The sequence below is a fragment of the Festucalex cinctus genome, chromosome 1 (genome assembly GCF_051991245.1).
Source record: "Festucalex cinctus isolate MCC-2025b chromosome 1, RoL_Fcin_1.0, whole genome shotgun sequence".
NCBI classification, from domain to species: domain Eukaryota; kingdom Metazoa; phylum Chordata; class Actinopteri; order Syngnathiformes; family Syngnathidae; genus Festucalex; species Festucalex cinctus.
Genome location: NC_135411.1, coordinates 53,294,781 through 53,312,416, shown reverse-complemented (window position 1 = coordinate 53,312,416; position 17,636 = coordinate 53,294,781). Strand labels below are relative to the sequence as shown.

Sequence of the window (17,636 nt, the reverse complement as noted above, 5' to 3'; positions counted from 1 at the left end):
GTATCTGTGCTAAAATACCATAGCCCTATAAAAAAAAAAGAAAAAAAAAAACATAGAAATGTGTCCTTTTTTTGTGAGTGTAATTGTGCTTATCCCAACCTAAAGGCCTTGTCCAGACTGCCAGCCAAAATCTGATTTTTAGCACATCCAGACTGAATTGAATGGCTTTTTTTGTAGTCTGAATAGTCACAAAGCACATGAACCGATTTTTGCGGGACGGATTGAAACCGTGAGGTAGTTTCATATCCGATTATTGACTGGTCGTAGCCATAGACATATGACCATTTATAAAAAAATAAATAAAAAAAAGACGCTTAAACGTGCTTGAGCGGAGTAGGCAATGTTAAATAAAAATATGACGTTAAACACTACATGCCTGTCAGATGGGTCTACAACGTGGCCCAGTCTGAACAGGGCCAGATCGGATATGGACATTTGCTTAAAAAGTCTGGACAGTCATCCCTAGAAATCGGATTTCAAGAGGAATCCGATTGGAATCAGATATGCCTGCAGTCTGAATGTAGCCAAAATTAAAGGTAGAGGAGAGGACATTGTCTCACAGCTGAGCCTGCAGCTCCAACACCACGGCCTCCAGCTCCTTCTTCTCACGCTGACTCTGCGAGGTCACCTCGTCGACTTTGGCCCTCAGACGCTTGTTGTCCGTCTCGATGTTCTTTAGCTGCGACTCGCGAAGGCGTACCAGCTCCTCTAAGTAGCCCTGAATATCACGCAGGGAAGGAAAGTGTTTGGTTTTTTTTGTTCATAATACCAAATGTATCGGGGCCGGGCGAACGTGTCAGCTGCGTCACACATGTAAGCTTCTGTGAGTGAGTGAGTGGAAAAAAAGAATAAATAATCCGCGTGTGCTTTCAAATTGCCGCGGGAGTTGACGTCACTCAGCTGACACGTTCGCCCGGCCCAGTTTGCGACACACCATCCCCCCGCTCTGCGATTGGCTGGAGGGGTGTAAACATTGTCTTTCCACAGAAATGTCCCGCTGCTTACAAAACAAACACAAAATAGCGAAATACAGGCTGGGGGTGTGGGGGTTTAGGACAAAATCACTCCCAGACGTTATGAAAAGCCCATATCTATAAATTGAAAAGTAGTTAATTTGTTTAAATCCTGTATTTAAAAAGTGCATTTTACTGAGTCAAACCGGCAGACAGCCCCTTTAAAACAAGGAAATGGGCGTGTGCCACGGCGTTGCTTGCGGCAGCAGCGGCGTTACTGTCAGCCAATCAGACGACAGGTGACGTCACAGCCCCGCTAGTCCCCCGACGACCGGCGCTGCAGAACCGCTGTCAAAAGGGTTCTAAACAGCGGTTACAACGGAACGGCTCGGCCCCGAAAAAGTCCCGTGGAGACACTAACATCCGGGGACAAAAATTGCCGCTTCGGTGTGGAACCGGTACGGTGGAAAAGCGCCATAAGCGCCTGGGGTACAGTGTTCCCTCGTTTTCCACTGGGGTTAGGTTCCAAAAGATACCTACAATAAATACAACCCGTGAAGTAGTTAGCTTTCTGTTTTACATTTATTATCAATGTTTTAGGGCTCTAAAACACCCCACCACACAGTTTATACACTTTCTTATTAAGGCATTTACATTTTCTCACATTTCTCTCTTGTTTAAACATTTTAAAATTTGATAAAATAGGTACATTACTGTAATAAAACATGAATGCAAAATTACACTAAAACATACAGCAAGACCATGAAAAGTGAACCACGTTATAGCGAGGGAACACTGTATTGGGACCAGATCCTGCCAAACTGTTTTTGATTTGTTGGATGAATGAGGGTTTCAGTTTCAAAGAAAATTCTGTCACTTATTTCATGGTTCAGGCTAACATGGTGAACGAAAATGGATGTACAACAATCCCTCACTTATTTGTGGTTCAGTACTGTATTCACAAATTCTCCTGTTTACAACCACTTTTTTTTTTTTTAACCTATCACCAGCTCTTGAATGAAAATGTCATCTATTTGCAGCTCTTAGCGGATTTTTGCACCCTTTCTGTGACAGCCTAAGATGCCACAAGATAGCACAGAAGCATTGGCTATATGACGTAGTAATTCGTTTCAAGGAAGTAGCATGAAGTGATAGATCCCATCCCAGTGACCTTTGTTGATCAGCCTATATCTAGCCTGGGATGTCAGCAGAAGTTACACAGAGTGTGTGTATGTTTTTACTCTTTATTTTTCAAAACCAAACCATCTATAAATCAATTATTTTTCAGGGTTGTAACATGAGTTTGAAATTATTATTAAATCATTTATTCCCAAGAACGACTTAAGAAGTCCAATAGAATCAAAACTTTCCATGCCAAGGTCGAGTTATGTCATTTGACACGTTTTTTTTCTCTTTTTTTCTTTGGGAGGGGCTCATATACTGTAGCTCTGATGCACTGACCCTTTAAATTGGAAGCACCAGAAGTGGGTCGCGGTGCACCATTTTACCCCAATGTTTGCCAACTGTGTACAGTGGTGGGGTTGGGCGCTATCATGGTGGCATGCAAGAGTCAACAGACTTTATGTTGGATGCTAGGTTATTTTAGTTAATGAAAACTAATGAAAAAACTCAAACTAAAATTCAAGAAAAAATATCGTTAACGAAATAAAATAAAAACAAAACAGCTTTTTGAAAAACGAAAACTAACTGAAACTACATTTTATGTTTACAAAACTATCTAAAACTAACTATAATTATAGCGAAAATATCCTTAATTTTAGTCTTTGGCCATTAATTTAATGCATAAGCCTTTGGGGATGATTTTAAATGTGATTTTAAGTAGATTTATTTTGGTATTATTCACCATAATAAGGACGTTTTAAGTGTGTCTCTCAGAAGTGGCATCATCTTGCAGCAGCCAATAGAAAACCACCTTCAGATGACTTCACTACTTTGGCTCCAATGGCTCAGCTTGCCTGCTTTTTCATTTAACAATGCCAAAATACGACACTGCCGTAAGAAATGTGTTACTTTTTTCATTTTACAATGGTCTTTTTGAAATATTGCGTACAAGTAATACAGATTTATTTAAAAACTAAAACTGTGGAAATTAAACTAAAATTAAGCATTTATGAAATAACTAAAACTAATAAAATTTTGGAGGAGTGGTTAATTATACAATCCATAGCTGGGCTTGGACATATGACTGAAAGTCTTTTTTTTTTTTTTTTTACCTTCTGGGCATATACGATCTTAAATCTTTGTTCCATCTTGCGGCACTTGTTGCTCCAGCTCTCCTCATCGGTGACCAGTGGAATGTAAGGATGCTCGGAGACGCTCTCCTCACTGTTGCTGCTATCTACGCTGCGCCTGTCCTCGTCATCACTCAGACAGTCATAGCTGCGGCGGATCAGTTGTTGTGTTAGTGACACATGCTAATGGTAAGTTAATGGCAAAATGGCTTACCTCTGAGTGAACTTCAAGTAGGGAGTGTAGTCAATCACTGCTGGGGACTTGCCATCCAATGTTTCCCCCTTCAGGCAGAAACTACGCGGAGGAAATTACATTTTTTGGCCCATTATTTCATTTTCTCTGTCGATGTGTCCTTTGTCAATTAAATTATATTGCTTAGGTTGTGACCAAATGTGAACAATTATTTGATCCACCACTTTAGTTGGATCTGGTTGGCCCCAGTACAAGCACACTGAGATGACTAATTGAAATTCCTCAATTTGCACCTTTATCAGTCTATGATTGGTCACTGCCCCATTTGGCCCATTCAAGCAGAGGCAATGTGGATAATATATTGTTTAATTTTTGTATTACATTTTCATTTTTACTTGCACTTAATCGCTGCCAAGAATATTTAATTGATTCACTTAATGACAGTGTATGTTCTTCTTTCTTTCATTATATTTTGGAGAGATTTTTTTTTTTTAATTAATTCATGTGTACCCCGCCCGAAGCCAGCTGGAATAGGCTCCAGCACCCTCGCGACCCTCGTGAGGAAAAGCGGTTAAGAAAATTGATGGAGCCATGGATGGATGGATGAATATCTCATCGAATCAGGTTGTTGTTTACTGTATGTAGGATTATTAATCAATTTAGTACAGAGGTCTCAAACTCAATTTACTTATGCTAGAGAATGTAGACAGAATCTTAATATTCCACAAAGAATGGGTTCAAGTATTCAATTAAAGCACAGCTAATCTTGCCTTCTCAATCGTTATTAATAACAGTTCAGAAAACAAATGCATGCTTCTTCAGAACGTGAACATTGGTGAGCCAGTCCTTTATCTCATCTCCCTCGTACTTTGCATATTCCTCAGCATGTCTAGTCAAGTAATGATGTCTGATTTCTTGAGCACTGTAACTTTATCTGTGCATACAAGATATGTCTGGGTGCCACTGTGCTAAAAAAAAAAGAGAAAAAAGAAAAAGAAAAATCATTGCCTCTGTTGTTTTTCTTGAAATTGGTTGTTCTCGTCACCAACCTTTCTCTTCACGGTAGGTTTTTAAAAAGAAGTGACTGGGACTGGGTGACAGGATATCTTTTTCTTCCACTTGGTGTCACTTCAGAATTATATTTCGCTGTCATGAGCATGAGCTATGGTAGCCAATAAGTGAAGGAAAAACAGAACAGAGCAATGACTCGGCAAAAGGTGGGGCGCGCAGGAACATTAAACTTTGATGTCAAGTAGAGGATGCAAAAAACCATCCTGTGGGCCGCAAGCTTTTGAGACCCCTGTTTTAGTAGTTTGTACCTAATTTTATGGCTAAAACTCACCTGAAGTCAATGGCACTCAGTCCAATGAGCATGCCTGTCAGCACTGTGGCCTCCTCCCTGAGCATGATGGCGCCATCGTCGTAGAACCTCCTGTCAACACAAAAAAAACTGTTACAGTCAACGAAGAAACCAAATGGTGACGAGAGATAGTGATTACTGTCCATTGATAGTCAAACAAAAATGAAAATGGTAGCTGTCCAGTTGGCAGCCATGTTTTTCAGTTTACATTTTGAGTTGGAACCAGGAAAGTTCAATTTTCATTGGCTCCTAAATGCAGCAGGAGCCTATCTGCTTGTTCTGGTGTTCCTCAGGGCAGATGATTTGGAGAGTCACTGCCCCATTTGGCTGCACCCAAAATAAATGGACTGTTGCAGTGAAACTATCCATTCATTTTCTTAACCGTTTGGTCCTCACAAGGGTCGCGGGGGTGCTGTAGCCTATCCCAGGTGGCTTCGGGCAGTAAGCGGGGTACATCCTGAACTGGTTGCCAGCCAATCGCAGGGGACACAGAGACGAACAACCATCCACACTCACACGCACACCAAGGGACAATTCGGAGCGCCCAATTAACCTGCCATGCATGTCTTTGGAATGTGGGAGGAGACCGGAGTACCCGGAGAAGACCCACGCGGGCACGGGGAGAACATGCAAACTCCACCCAGGAAGGCCGGAGCCTGGACTCGATCTTGCGTCCCCAGTCCTGGGAGGCGGACGTGCTAACCACTCAACCACCAGTCTGCAGTGAAAGTAAATGAATTATTTCCTGGATCTGTTGCAACTCTTCCCTACCTGGTCCAAATGCAAGTAGACTCATGACGTGACAATAAATGATTCGACCTGGACCTTTATCGGGATCTGGTGAACCACTGTCCTACTTGGTGCTCTTGACCGGTGAACCGTCACGACGAAATTTAAACATAATAAATTATATATATATATATATATATATATATATATATATAATTTATTATGTATATATATATATATATATATATATATATATATATATATATATATATATATATATATATATATATATATATATATATATATATATATATATATATATATATATATGCCCTGCGATTGGCTGGCAACCAGTCCAGGGTGTCACCCGCCTACTGGCCAGAGCCAGCTGAGATAGGCGCCAGTACCCCCACGACCCTTGTGAGGAATAAGCGGTCAAGAAAATGGATGGAGATATATATATATATATATATATATATATATATATACACACACACACACACACACACACACACACATATATAAAATAAATAAATGGAAATAGACATTTTAGGATCTGTAATGAATAAATGTGAAAATAAATTCCTTGAAGTACACCTCTAACTGGATCTGGAGGTACACTGCCCCCAACCACACAATGCAAGTACCGGTAACTGTAATGACCAAATTTTGCCGTAACTCGCTCTAGTCGAGCAGTTCCATTATGTGAAGCCAAAGCAATGACACCAGACGTCCTACTATATATACAGGAAACCCAGCCCTAATTGTGGACTGGCAGACATGAGAACCCTATAGACTCACATTAACTTTCAGTTGAGTCTTTCGGGTTCTCATGCCTGCCAGTCCTCCACCAGAGCCTGGGATGGGAAGGTTGCGTTAAAAAATTGGTATTACTCAAAAACATGGTTGGCCAAGCTTACTTCCAATTTGGTCTTTAAACATCTGATTGTGATTTCCCAGCCTTCTGGATCGTGATACTTACCTGGTAGTTCTGGTATCCCTCAAGGCAGTGGACACGTATTCCGATAGACGTTTCTCCATTAGCGCCACTCGAATCCATGCTCGGCCCTGAAAAAAAAAAAAAAAAAAACATGTCAGTCAGATACAGAACCACATGCACACATAACAAGGAATACTTGCCTTGGCTCGAGACGTGCTGATGTTCTCAATGTTCTCGATGCTGGCGATGCAGTTGTTGTGCACCTTACCACAAGCCAGCCGGATGTACTCCCAGAAGCTACGCTGTCCATCTGAGCTGAACCAGCTGGCTGAGCCTGATTAGCAGAGGACACAATGTTCTATTGTAAAAGTAGACGTACCTGCACTAATTAAGCTAAAAAAATAGACTCTGAAATGCACTCAAGTACAAAAAGTGAAACATGGCATTTACTGTAAATTATATACCTGTTTTGATGCAGCCACAATAAAACACTTCTCTGAAAACAATTCTACGTAATTTCCTTCTCTTATATTAACTTACATAGTGTTTACAATGAGGAAAGAACAGTCACCTATGTTGCATTTTGTTTTTTAAACCAAGAGTAGCCAACTAGCATTGGTTCGACATTTCAAAATGTGTTCCTGTAACTTCGCTAACCTTGCGATCTCAGTAAGAAAAAATGAAAATACAACAACAACAACAACAACAACAAAAATACACCTTTCCTTTTTCCAGATAACGTGTGAATTTTTTACATTTTTTAGGTGGGTACAAGATGGATCACGTTCACCAATTATAAGCCTTGTAGCTGGCAACACCAAACAAATAAAATAATAAAACAAAAACAAATAAAATAAATAACAAATAATATGCCTCAGATGGGGAAGATTTTGCTTCTTCAATATCATTGTTTTTTTGTTTTGTTTTTAATGGATTTTGCTCATCAGACTGATATTACGTTATGTCGTTATCCACAGGGTTGAAAGGGTAAGCATATTTTGACTAAATAAGAACTATAAAGTAAAACGTCATCACAAAATAAATACGTAAAGTACACATAACTGATAAATCTACCAACATACAGTGAGTGACAGCATATTTATACTGTTAAATTAAGTGTTTGTGCTTCATTACTTCCCACCAACATTGTACGAGTGGTACTACAGGAGCAGAACATTAAAACTCGATCACCATCCTTCTCCGGGGATGTTTTTCATTACCTTTAAAGCGGTGGCTGAGAATGTGCTCCAAGATGGCAGCAAAGTTGACAAACTCTTCGGCTGAGTCGTCGATAGGCTCAGCCGTGTACTTTTCCAGGAGAGTCTTGACCGAGAACCTAAACATACACAGAAAAGTCTTCTTTAGCTGGGTACTGTACCCAGTGGACAAATGTGCTACTGTATATGTGAACACTGCAATGAGGCCGTGGTGGTGGCGGCGGCTTTTTTGTTGGTGGGGGGTGAACCATGCCATCTTATCCCTGAGGTCACCCCAATTGTCTTGTGTGCTACACAAAGCACCCCTTCAGTGTTATCACGACAATACAATTAACCCTCTGTCCTTGCAGCCTTTGTGCACACACTTTTGTGCACCGCTTATCAAAAAAAAAAAAAAAAAAGATCAAATCCTTCCCTCCCCCTGATCTCAGCTATTTAGTGCTGCTGCAGATTTAGTTTAGCTCCGGATCAGAAGGGTCCCGAAAAAGGGCGACAGCCATGCAGCGCGCATGCTGAAGTCGCTGGCCACTTGCTTCCGGGGCGATGGGCAACACCAGCATCACAGAGGGTAAGACCGCCCTGGCCGTGGGAAGCACCTCCATCGCCAGGGGGAAGACCACTGTCGCCATGGGGAACTCCTCCATCTTCCGTGGAGTAACCACCACTTCCATGGGAGATTCCACCATCCAGAGGCAAAAGACCACCGTGGCTCTAGGACGGGCCAGCTTCAGCAGAGGGACCACCACCACCTCCTTCCGCAAAGCGCTTATGCCCAAGCGTAGGAACACCTAGATGGAGCGGACCCTGGGAGCCAGCGCTGCAAAGAAGAAGTCCAAAATAGACTCTGAGAGCGAGTGGAAGACCAGCTATTCATCCAGCAGGACCTCCTTCAGCAAAGGCAAAGTTTCCCTGCTGAGCACCAAGTACATCATCTCCTGGGGCCAATTCTCCATCTCCTGGAGCAGAAGCACGCTAACATTGGGAAAGAGCGGAGTAGCAGTCGGCAAGACCTCGGTCAGGCGAGGTGAGACCACCAGCTCCATCACCACGCTGACCTTCACCCACGGCACCAAGTGTGCATCTGTGGTCAGGACCACCCTGCGCAGGGGCGACAAGACTCACAGCCATGTCTACTGGAATTACCGACCATGAATCAAGCACATAACAAAGAAAAACAGAGCGATGTTTCTCTGATTCCAGTATGTAGTCACTCAAAAAAAAAAAAAAAAAAAAACTTGGACTTGTTGGTCTGATCTGTTTCAATCAGGTCAGTCATGGTCCTTGGTTTGAGGGTGTAGCGAGGTATGATGGTGTATCAGCAAGTTGACAGAAACGGGTTTAATCAAAGAGATGTTTAACCGTGATGAGGGATGTGTTAAAAGACGAGTTTAATCAACAACCCTTTAGAGTTATATGTTTACAGTTGGCTTGACTGTTTTAAGATTTGACCCAAAATATTCTTTATATGTTTTAACTCTGCTTGTGTTGGCTTTGTGTTTGTCATGACTTGCAAATGGATAATAAAATCCATTTCAATGAACTGCATGGAAAGACATTTTGACGTGTTTTTGAGTTATTTCAAACATTTATTCTTGGAACAATGGTGCAGAACAAAGTGATGTCACCGCAAGATTGTAGACCAACCCCGACCCCCCCACTCCCACCCCACCACTTTCAACAATGTTCCCGGTGTCGCCAAGTCCAAGGGACAATTGCACAACTGTCCTACGTTGCACCCCCAGCCCCTCACCCTCTCGATAGGCAGTCTCCAACCTACGGGCTGCCTCTGTCCATTCACAGCGACTCCCTGGTGGTATGCGGCCTTCCCGAGCCCACGTCCAGCAACTCAACGAAGGCTTTATGTCGGTCGAGGGTCTCTCGGTATTCTGGTGGGCTCCGGATCGTCGCTGGCGTTACTGCTGCGTTTGAGGGCTTGCAGAGCGGGCGTTCAAGCTGCATGAGCGTGCCATGCTCAAGGTGGAGTGAGACCCAACCGCCGCCTCCAATTCTGGGTCCAGACGACGACAAGCTCGGCCTCAATGGGCAACACCAGCTTCACCGAGGGCAAGACTGCCCTGACACTGGGCAACACCAGCATCAAGCGGGGCAAGAGCAAGCTGGCTTTGGGCAACTCGTCCATCTCTCGAGGCAAGAGCACCACCTCGCTGGGCTCCTCCACCATTACCAGTGGCAAGACCAAGATCTCCTTAGGCGGTGCCTCCTTCAGCCGGGGCAGCACCACCACCTCGTTTCGGAAAGCCATGTTCCCCAAACGCAAGACGCTCTAGGCAGGAAGGGGGCAAACACCACGAACATCTGCAATGGACCTTCTCCAACCGGAAACAAAAACTGGATTAAATTCAATTTGGGGCCTCGACTGTTTTCTGGGCCACATTGGAGAATTAAAACAGGTCAGTGGTGTCTTATTTCTACTGGGAAAACAAATTGGTTTACAGTTAAGCATGGTTCCTGTGAATATCGAGACTGAAACCAAAAAAGGTGGCTTAGACGCCAGTGTTCCCCAACATTTATCGAGTCAAGACACCTATTGTACATTAGAAAAATCTCATTGCACAGAACCAAACAAAAGTCACAAAAAGTATATATACTGATGAATTAATGATCTTGTCTCATTTGACTTGCCGATATACTCCCAGGAAGCCCTGACTTATTCTGTTGTATGAAAGACAACAAGTGGGAACAAAGGTTTATTGTATATTCTTCCATCTAATGGAAATAACAAAATGATTCAAGATACATAAATACAGACTGCTGTGCCACAGTACCCTGTTTGCTATTGTTAATCACTGGTTTGAGAGCTAAGCATGATTTCTGTCAGAACCAAGAAAATTGGATTAGTAAGCTGGTTCCTGTCAATATCCAGAACCAAGAAAAGTGATATATAGAGTTAAGCATGGCTCCTGTCAGTATCCAAAAACCAAGAACTCTGCAGGTTGATAGGCATTAGGGCTCAGACGGTATGTTCTGTAAAACCCAATCGAAGAGGCATCACCGGTGGTCTTTGGACCTAGTTTAGGAAGGACTTCTGTATTAATCAGAACATATAAGTGATTTGAGTATGGCATACAATGTGTTGAGTGGGTGGGTGGCCTAGTATTATAAATGACCTCGTTGACCAGATTTTCGCCTTCCTCAGATTCCAAAGGGAACCTGCTGGTGTAGACTAGCAGCATGCTCTTGGTACCATTCGACACAGAAAAACAACAGCTTGTCCTTCTGAAAAGCTTCTTTTGTGTTCACCCCCTCAACATACACAACCCACTATCACTCTGCCTTGAGCAGAGCCCGGCCCACTCACGACTTGCTTTAAATGCCCTCTTGTTCTCCCGTCACACCCATCTACTGTACTATGGAACCTCTGAGCTCGAACACAATCTGTTCTGGAACCATGGTTGAGCTTTTCTTGTTGAGGCGGCTTATTCTTTCGGTGGCGAAAATGTCAGAGAAAAATCATGACCCTTTTTTCATTGCCCGACAGCAACTGACCTTGACATAGGGGTGCAACGGTAAAAATCATAGTTTGGTACGTTGGTAACTAGTTTTTTTCTGTTTCTGTAAAGAACTTTGTGACACCTAAGGCTGTTTGAAAGCGCTATATAAATAAAGATGACTTGACTTGACTTTTAATGTCACCATTTGATAGATGTTGTTTTTGGGACGTGGGAGGAAGCTCGAGTACCCGAAGTAAAACCCCTGTGAGCACGGGGGCAAAATACTTGTTCATCGTGCTGCACAGAACAGATTTAATGGCATCTGCATTGTAACAATAAACAGCTGCTAAAACCTAATCATGTTCCACTAGCCAGAGGGCGAGCTACACTATCTGTATTTGTGAAGTAGTTGGGTGTCTGGAGTCCAGTGTGTTACCATAACGTACCTCTACTTTTTTCAGTCGTTTGTGTTACATACACGTTTGCATGATCAGAATCAGGTACGATGAGGTACTGTTTACCACAGTTAGTCAGTCTGGGTTCCAAGTGCTCTCAACCAGGTGGCATAATAGACCACTGCTGGTCACTCATCGAATAGATTCATGTAATTACTGAGTTTATCCTTAAGTATTGTATTAATAAGTGTAATAGGCTGATATAGGAGGGCCCAAATCATACCACATTTTGAGGGCAGGGAAATCAAAGGTTCTACTGCACTTACTAATATAGTGTCTTGATACAAACCCATACCAATCTTTCAATTCTTCTCAGACTCCCTAGAAGAAACTCCCCTCATCTGCTCTTTCTCTCTCTGTCTACTTCTTCTTCTCTATTTTTCAGTCACATTTGCAGCAGACGATGATGAAGCAGGGCCCACCCGTCAGGTGGACGGTCTGAGGAGACGTCCAAGAGAATTAATGGCTGATGAATAATTCAAGAACTTTGGGTCAAAGCCAAAATCGAAAGTGTAACTCCGGTCGGGTGTGTCTCCTATCCCCTTTCTCCCATATTATAGTGTCTTGGCAAGTGTTTGGCTGTTGGTGGACGTGTGGAAAGAACAAACAGGCGAGGCAGTCAGGAGGAATGTTGGAAATTGGTTGGATCAAGGAGAATGAAGAACCTTTAGAAGCCTCTATTGTCTTTAAATTATACACTGGAGAGGGGATAAATCAGGCCACAACTATTCCAGACATGCATGTTCCAAAGTGTGAGAGATGATAGAAAATTAAAGACTTTAAGAAGCCCCAGTGTTTTTAAATCAGACACTAGAGTTGGGGAGAAATTGGGCCACAATTATTTCAGAGAAGTTCCAAAGAAAATTCATTAGCTAGAGTACCTCTGAAAGTCGGAACACAGAAGATGTGGAAAAGTTTAGAGTCGTATGGCAGTGAGACACATGATTGTTCAGTTTCTAAATTCCCACAAAATTGGCACCACATCTTTCACCACCAATATTCAGAATTGCACACGTGTAAGGAACATCTGTTCAACAATCAAGACCATATTGTGAATACCTGGCACCAAGTATAGCGAACCTCCACCTATTTGAGAGTCACCATTTTAAAACTTACCAGCTATCGCTATATTTATGTGCTCTTTCTGTAACACCATAAGATGTCACAAGGTACCGCCAAAAGGGTTGACTAGTAGGACAGTAGTTTTTTTATGGGAATATGGGTGGCTTTTGATTCCTGTTTCACTGTATTCATGATTCCAGTCACCTCCTATACTCAGGGAGGCACAAATCTCACAGCTATTAAGAAAAAATGAAGAAAAACCATGCTGTGAATTCCTGTTATTTTTCATAAATTGTGTTGTGATATGATTGTATTTTATGACATTTTTTTATTTCACAATCTGACAGCCATTTTTTTTTCTCCACCATCCCCTCTTTGGTCTTACTGCTGTCGTTTGTTTCCTAGGTTCACCAAGTCCCTCGCCGCCGGCACCAACGCCGTAAACAAAGCGTCCAAAATGTCTTGTAACTTAAAAGTTGCATAAACAGCCCCCTGACCCGTTGCTAGCACCAACAGCAGCAGAACTCAGTGACAGTGCACATCCCTCATCCTCGTCACAAGTTTTCACCGAACTCAGTACATCCTGGTTTTTCCAAGATGTCATCACATGATGTTTTTATTGTGGCTTTTGATGCCCTGATAACAACTTCACACTGAGATTTTGGTATGTTTTCCCCTCAATTCCGTACAAAAAGGCCAAACAGGTCCTATATTAATTTAACAAAACTTTTTAGCGCTACACCATTGCCAAAATAAAAGCTAATTTAATTGAGGATGTTCATAGAAACAAACATACAAACATTCAAAATGATAGGGATTAGTTTAAGGTTAGGGGATTCGGTTAAGGGTGAGGAGATTAGGGTTATAGTTAGGGCTAGGTTAGGAAAGATGTTTAGGGCAGTGGTTCTCAACCACGGTCCTCGAGTACCCCTATCCGGCCTGTTTTCCATGTTTCCCACAAGCAACACAGGTGTTTCAAAGGATTAGCTAATCAGCAAGCGCTGCATGAAGCCTGATAATGATCCTCAGCTGTGTTGGCTGGGGAGAGATGGAAAACAAGCTGATAGGAGTACTAGAGGGTCTGAGAACCAGGGGTTTCCAGGTAGGGTTAGGATTATGAGATTTGGTTTGGGTTTTGGGGTTCCAGGGCTAGTGGGTTATGGTCTGTTATGTATTTTTTGTCTAACATCTAGCTAACAAACAATGTGGTCGACGAAAACATAACCTCATTGGGGGAGGTAACCCCGAGTCTTCGATCAACACAAAATATGTATTCCAACAAAAACAAAGACTCCCGAAATTGGTGGTTACAGCAAACTAAAGACTCCTTTCCATGAAAATGCTCCTATTGTGTATTATATCACAATGTCATTACACTTTTAATCTGGCAAGCACCACAGTTTGGGAATCCCTGGTCCATTAACATAATCACTAACATCCACATAGCAGCAGCAAGTAGGCCGCGTCACTACTCAGACCAGCTGATATGGGACCTCCGCCCTCCCGCCACCGCCCAACCCATGACAACTACTTGAATCGCCTCCACGACCGGCATGTGGGAGGAGGCAGCGGGACTCATGACTGCCGCTCAAAGGAAAGAGAAAAAGAGTATCAACAATACTGACGGAAATGTGCATGTGCTTGCTTTGTCAGTGTGTCTCGTCCTTGTGCTCTGTTCTCGTTACAGTTATTGATATGATATATATTAAAAAAAAAAAAAAAAAGTGCTTTAACGGATCTTAGAACAGTCTCACGTCTTTTTTGTGAACTTGCTAATCTCCCAAAAGAGATGTATTTACTCTTTTGCACCCTGTGACTTTGTGTGCTTCACTGTTTGTGGCGCTAAAAAAAGCACGAAGGTTGGATGACTGGAATAAAAACTCTTGATGACGTGTCTATTTTTGACTTTGTGTCTGTGATTCTTGTGGTGACAAAATACACATTTTTAACATTATGCGAGGTCATCTATTCAGATGGAAGTATAGAACGGACTGGGCAAAATTGATGGATTGATTTATTATAGATTACTATAAAGTAGTTTGAGAAATATTGTTTTAAAGTGATAATGTTGAGCAACATTTAAAGTTGCGTATTCCGATTTTATATTTTTGTCCATTTAATATTCCTGTACTATTTAAAAAATACATAAATTGTACATCAACTCAGCTCATCTGTATACTCACCAATAGATTAAAACTTTCTTACTTGCACTCAAGTAATTATTTGGAGGAGTTTTTTTTTTTTTACATTAACTTTAGTCTTTCTTTCTTTTTTTTTAAGTAACAGTCTCTTAAAGGGATACTTTACTTATTTAGCCATTTTTGGCAGTCAAACATTAATATTTTGCCTATAATGAATTTGATACGGAACTTAATACGGATGTCCTCTTGCGGCTCTCAGCTATTTTCAAAGTCCGCGGTCAGCTCGGTGGAGCTACAACTATGAATGGCCGAATCCGAAGCTCACTAAACGAAGCTAGCTACGTGCTACAAACATTCGAAGTGCGCATGCGCAGCTAGGAACGAGCACGCACGACGTCTTTTACGCAGATTGATTGACAGGATCGAGAAACAATCGTTAAGATGATCCACCCGGAAGACATAGCCACAAAAATATCCTTGAACCCACCTTTAAAGGGATACTTCACTTATTTAGCCCATATCGCAATAAAAAGTTAATATTTTGTCTGTAATTAATTTGATACTTTCATTATTGTTCATGTACAATTAGTACCTTTAAAAACACATTTTGCAACTTGCTGTCGACTAAAAATGACATCAGGCTCAGGTAACCAATCACAGCTCAGCTTGTGAATGTCACATGACCAAACCTAGAAAACAGGTGAGCTGTGATTGGTTACCTGAGCCTTTGTGATGTCATTTTCAGTCGACAGAAAGTTGCAAAATGTGTTTTTAAAGGTACTAATTGTACGTGAAAAATAATGAAAGTATCAAATTAATTACAGACAAAATATTATTGCGATATGGGCTAAATAAGTGAAGTATCCCTTTAAAGGTGGGTTCAAGGATATTTTTGTGGCTGCGTCTTCCGGGTGGATCATCTTAACGATTGTTTCTCGATCCTGTCAATCAATCTGCGTAACGACTGCGCACTTCGAGTGTTTGTAGCACGTAGCTAGCTTCGTGTAGTGAGCTTCGGATTCGGCCATTCATCGGTGTAGCTCCACCGAGCTGACCGCGTACTTTGAAAATAGCTGAGATCCGCAAGAGGACATCCGTATGAAGCGAGGCCGGCTGTAGAGGCTGATGAAGATGATGATGAAGATGAGCTCGGACGTTAGCGACATTTGAGAGGCGTTTCCCCCAGACGAGCAGGAGAGCTGGTAGGATGGTCTTCCGCATGTGCAGTTTTTTAAACGTGACAAACAGATGATGGCTTCCACTTTTCAAGAACATCATTGAATCCACCTTTAAGTACAATTCTTGCCTATTTTTCACTCTGATTGCGCTCTGCACCCATTTGACCAATTAGCTCCCAGAATGGCATTGGGTTCTCTCACTTGTTTTTAGATGTCCACATTCTACTGCCAGTCCTCCCAGAGGTCGCCAAATGTCTGACGTCATGGCTGCAAAGCAGGCCTCGTAAAATATGCCCAGTGGACGAGAAGCTCCGTTTGTGACGGCCGTAGGCCGATACCTTGGTGTGTGTGCACAACACACAGCCATGACCTCTCATGATCATGATGATCATGATCATGATATATAGGACACACCAAATAGGGAAAGATGGAGGGGGAGGAGACTTTGCATGCCCTTGTCCCATATAAGCAGTTCACATCACTATGATGGAGAAGCTGTCATTTCCTTTTACATGTTTAATAGTGCTTATTAATAATATATTGGCATGATTCAGCAGGTGTGATTAAAGGAAAACTGGCAATTAAAAATATTTGGGAATAATTAAAGCAAATATATGAGCTTTAGGAGCATTAATTGGTATCCTTTTTTGTTACAAAATTATGTCTATTTATAATATAAAATATAAGCATGATTCAGTAGGTTATGTTAAAGGAAAAGGGGCGGCATTTAGAGGTAAAAGCCACTGCACACTTAGCACTTGTCAATTATTTTTAATATTCAACTAAATGTGGTCTTTATTGCGTAGTACATGTGCATTAATGGGGAGAAATGATGATCCTGGATGCATGTCGTGATATACCTGCACACCGTGATGAGGTTCTTTCTTTCCACACCGACGCTCCGGGCGGACGCCTTCTTCGACGTCAGCCCCATAGCCATTGCTGTGCGCATGCAGTCGGGATCCATTCGTCCATTCAGAGCTGCGGCGCCGGGAGCTGTCCGCACCCGCCAACAGCCCCCGCCTTCCCTCCGCCGGGCCCTGTGTCTGACGTGCAGCCGCTGTCCTGTGCGGAAAGTCGGCCGCTGATGCTGCGGAGTGCGGATGCTGCTGACTGGAGGTCGAAACCATAAAGTGCACAATAATTAAATACACTAGTTCCGGTTGTCTTCTTCATAATAAATTTTTAAACCTCACGAAGTGCAATTCTCGCTGCATTTACGGTTTCATGCAAATTATAATTATATATATTAGATAAGTTAATGCTGTGCAGCTGTAGTATATTTCAACGTAATAGGCAAATTTTGTATGCTGTTGTTGCGCAGGTTGAAGGTCGAAAACTTCACTGCACAAGGGAGAATTACACTGGATCCGTTGGTGGGCTTCAAAATAAAACCAACCCTGACGGGAGTACAGTCGTGCAATTTTAGTTGTATTTCCTATTTCAAGCAAATATTTTCGTTTTACCTTATTCGTAGTTAAACTAAGTGTAAATTTGATTCATTTTGTTTCGTACTTTAGCCTAATGAATCGACTTTTCACCGTCAACAATATGTGGGTGGTTGTTCGCTGTGCGAAGTGGCTGTGCGGTACTGTACTGTACTTCTGGTGTCACGTCACGCGAATATCCGGGTCACCCAATGACTTCTTCACGTGTTTCCTGCTAAATATTTTACTATTGAATGAAAACTGACAAGTACTAATC

The 17,636-nt window shown here is 42.2% G+C and overlaps 2 protein-coding genes and 1 long non-coding RNA gene across 6 annotated transcripts in view; 2 read left to right on the top strand and 1 right to left on the bottom strand.

Annotated features, from left to right (window-relative positions):
- rundc3aa (RUN domain containing 3Aa) overlaps nt 1-17,473 on the bottom strand; it is a 30,726-nt gene extending 13,253 nt beyond the window's left edge. The window contains exons 1-9 of one of the 2 annotated variants that reach the window (XM_077542205.1): nt 17,399-17,473; nt 16,793-17,045; nt 7,648-7,763; nt 6,628-6,761; nt 6,470-6,555; nt 4,741-4,830; nt 3,420-3,500; nt 3,188-3,353; nt 561-718 (exon numbers count right to left, since the gene is read on the bottom strand). In XM_077542205.1, coding sequence (XP_077398331.1) covers nt 561-718; nt 3,188-3,353; nt 3,420-3,500; nt 4,741-4,830; nt 6,470-6,555; nt 6,628-6,761; nt 7,648-7,763; nt 16,793-16,899 — 938 coding nt within the window. In that variant the 5' untranslated portion in view covers nt 16,900-17,045; nt 17,399-17,473. Of the gene's footprint in view, nt 1-560; nt 719-3,187; nt 3,354-3,419; nt 3,501-4,740; nt 4,831-6,469; nt 6,556-6,627; nt 6,762-7,647; nt 7,764-16,792; nt 17,258-17,398 lie in introns of those variants that run through there. The other variant, XM_077542195.1, reaches the window with a different exon arrangement.
- zwi (zwilling) lies at nt 8,076-9,199 on the top strand. Its single transcript, XM_077494283.1, has one exon. It carries the CDS (start codon nt 8,188-8,190, stop codon nt 8,434-8,436), a length of 249 nt encoding a protein of 82 aa, XP_077350409.1. The 5' UTR covers nt 8,076-8,187; the 3' UTR covers nt 8,437-9,199.
- On the top strand, nt 9,334-14,511 carry LOC144000432 (uncharacterized). 3 transcript variants are annotated; one of them, XR_013278235.1, is made up of 3 exons: nt 9,342-10,055; nt 11,937-12,077; nt 13,019-14,511. It is a non-coding gene; the product is annotated as an uncharacterized LOC144000432 (long non-coding RNA). The 3 variants fall into 3 exon arrangements; XR_013278236.1 differs by lacking the exon at nt 11,937-12,077 and having other exon boundaries at nt 9,334-10,055; XR_013278234.1 differs by having other exon boundaries at nt 11,937-14,511.
- Nucleotides 17,474-17,636: the final 163 nt, after the last annotated feature.

Bases quoted from the DNA above. Each gene is read 5' to 3' on its own strand.
- zwi (XM_077494283.1), top strand. From the start codon at position 8,188: ATGGGCAACACCAGCATCACAGAGGGTAAGACCGCCCTGGCCGTGGGA.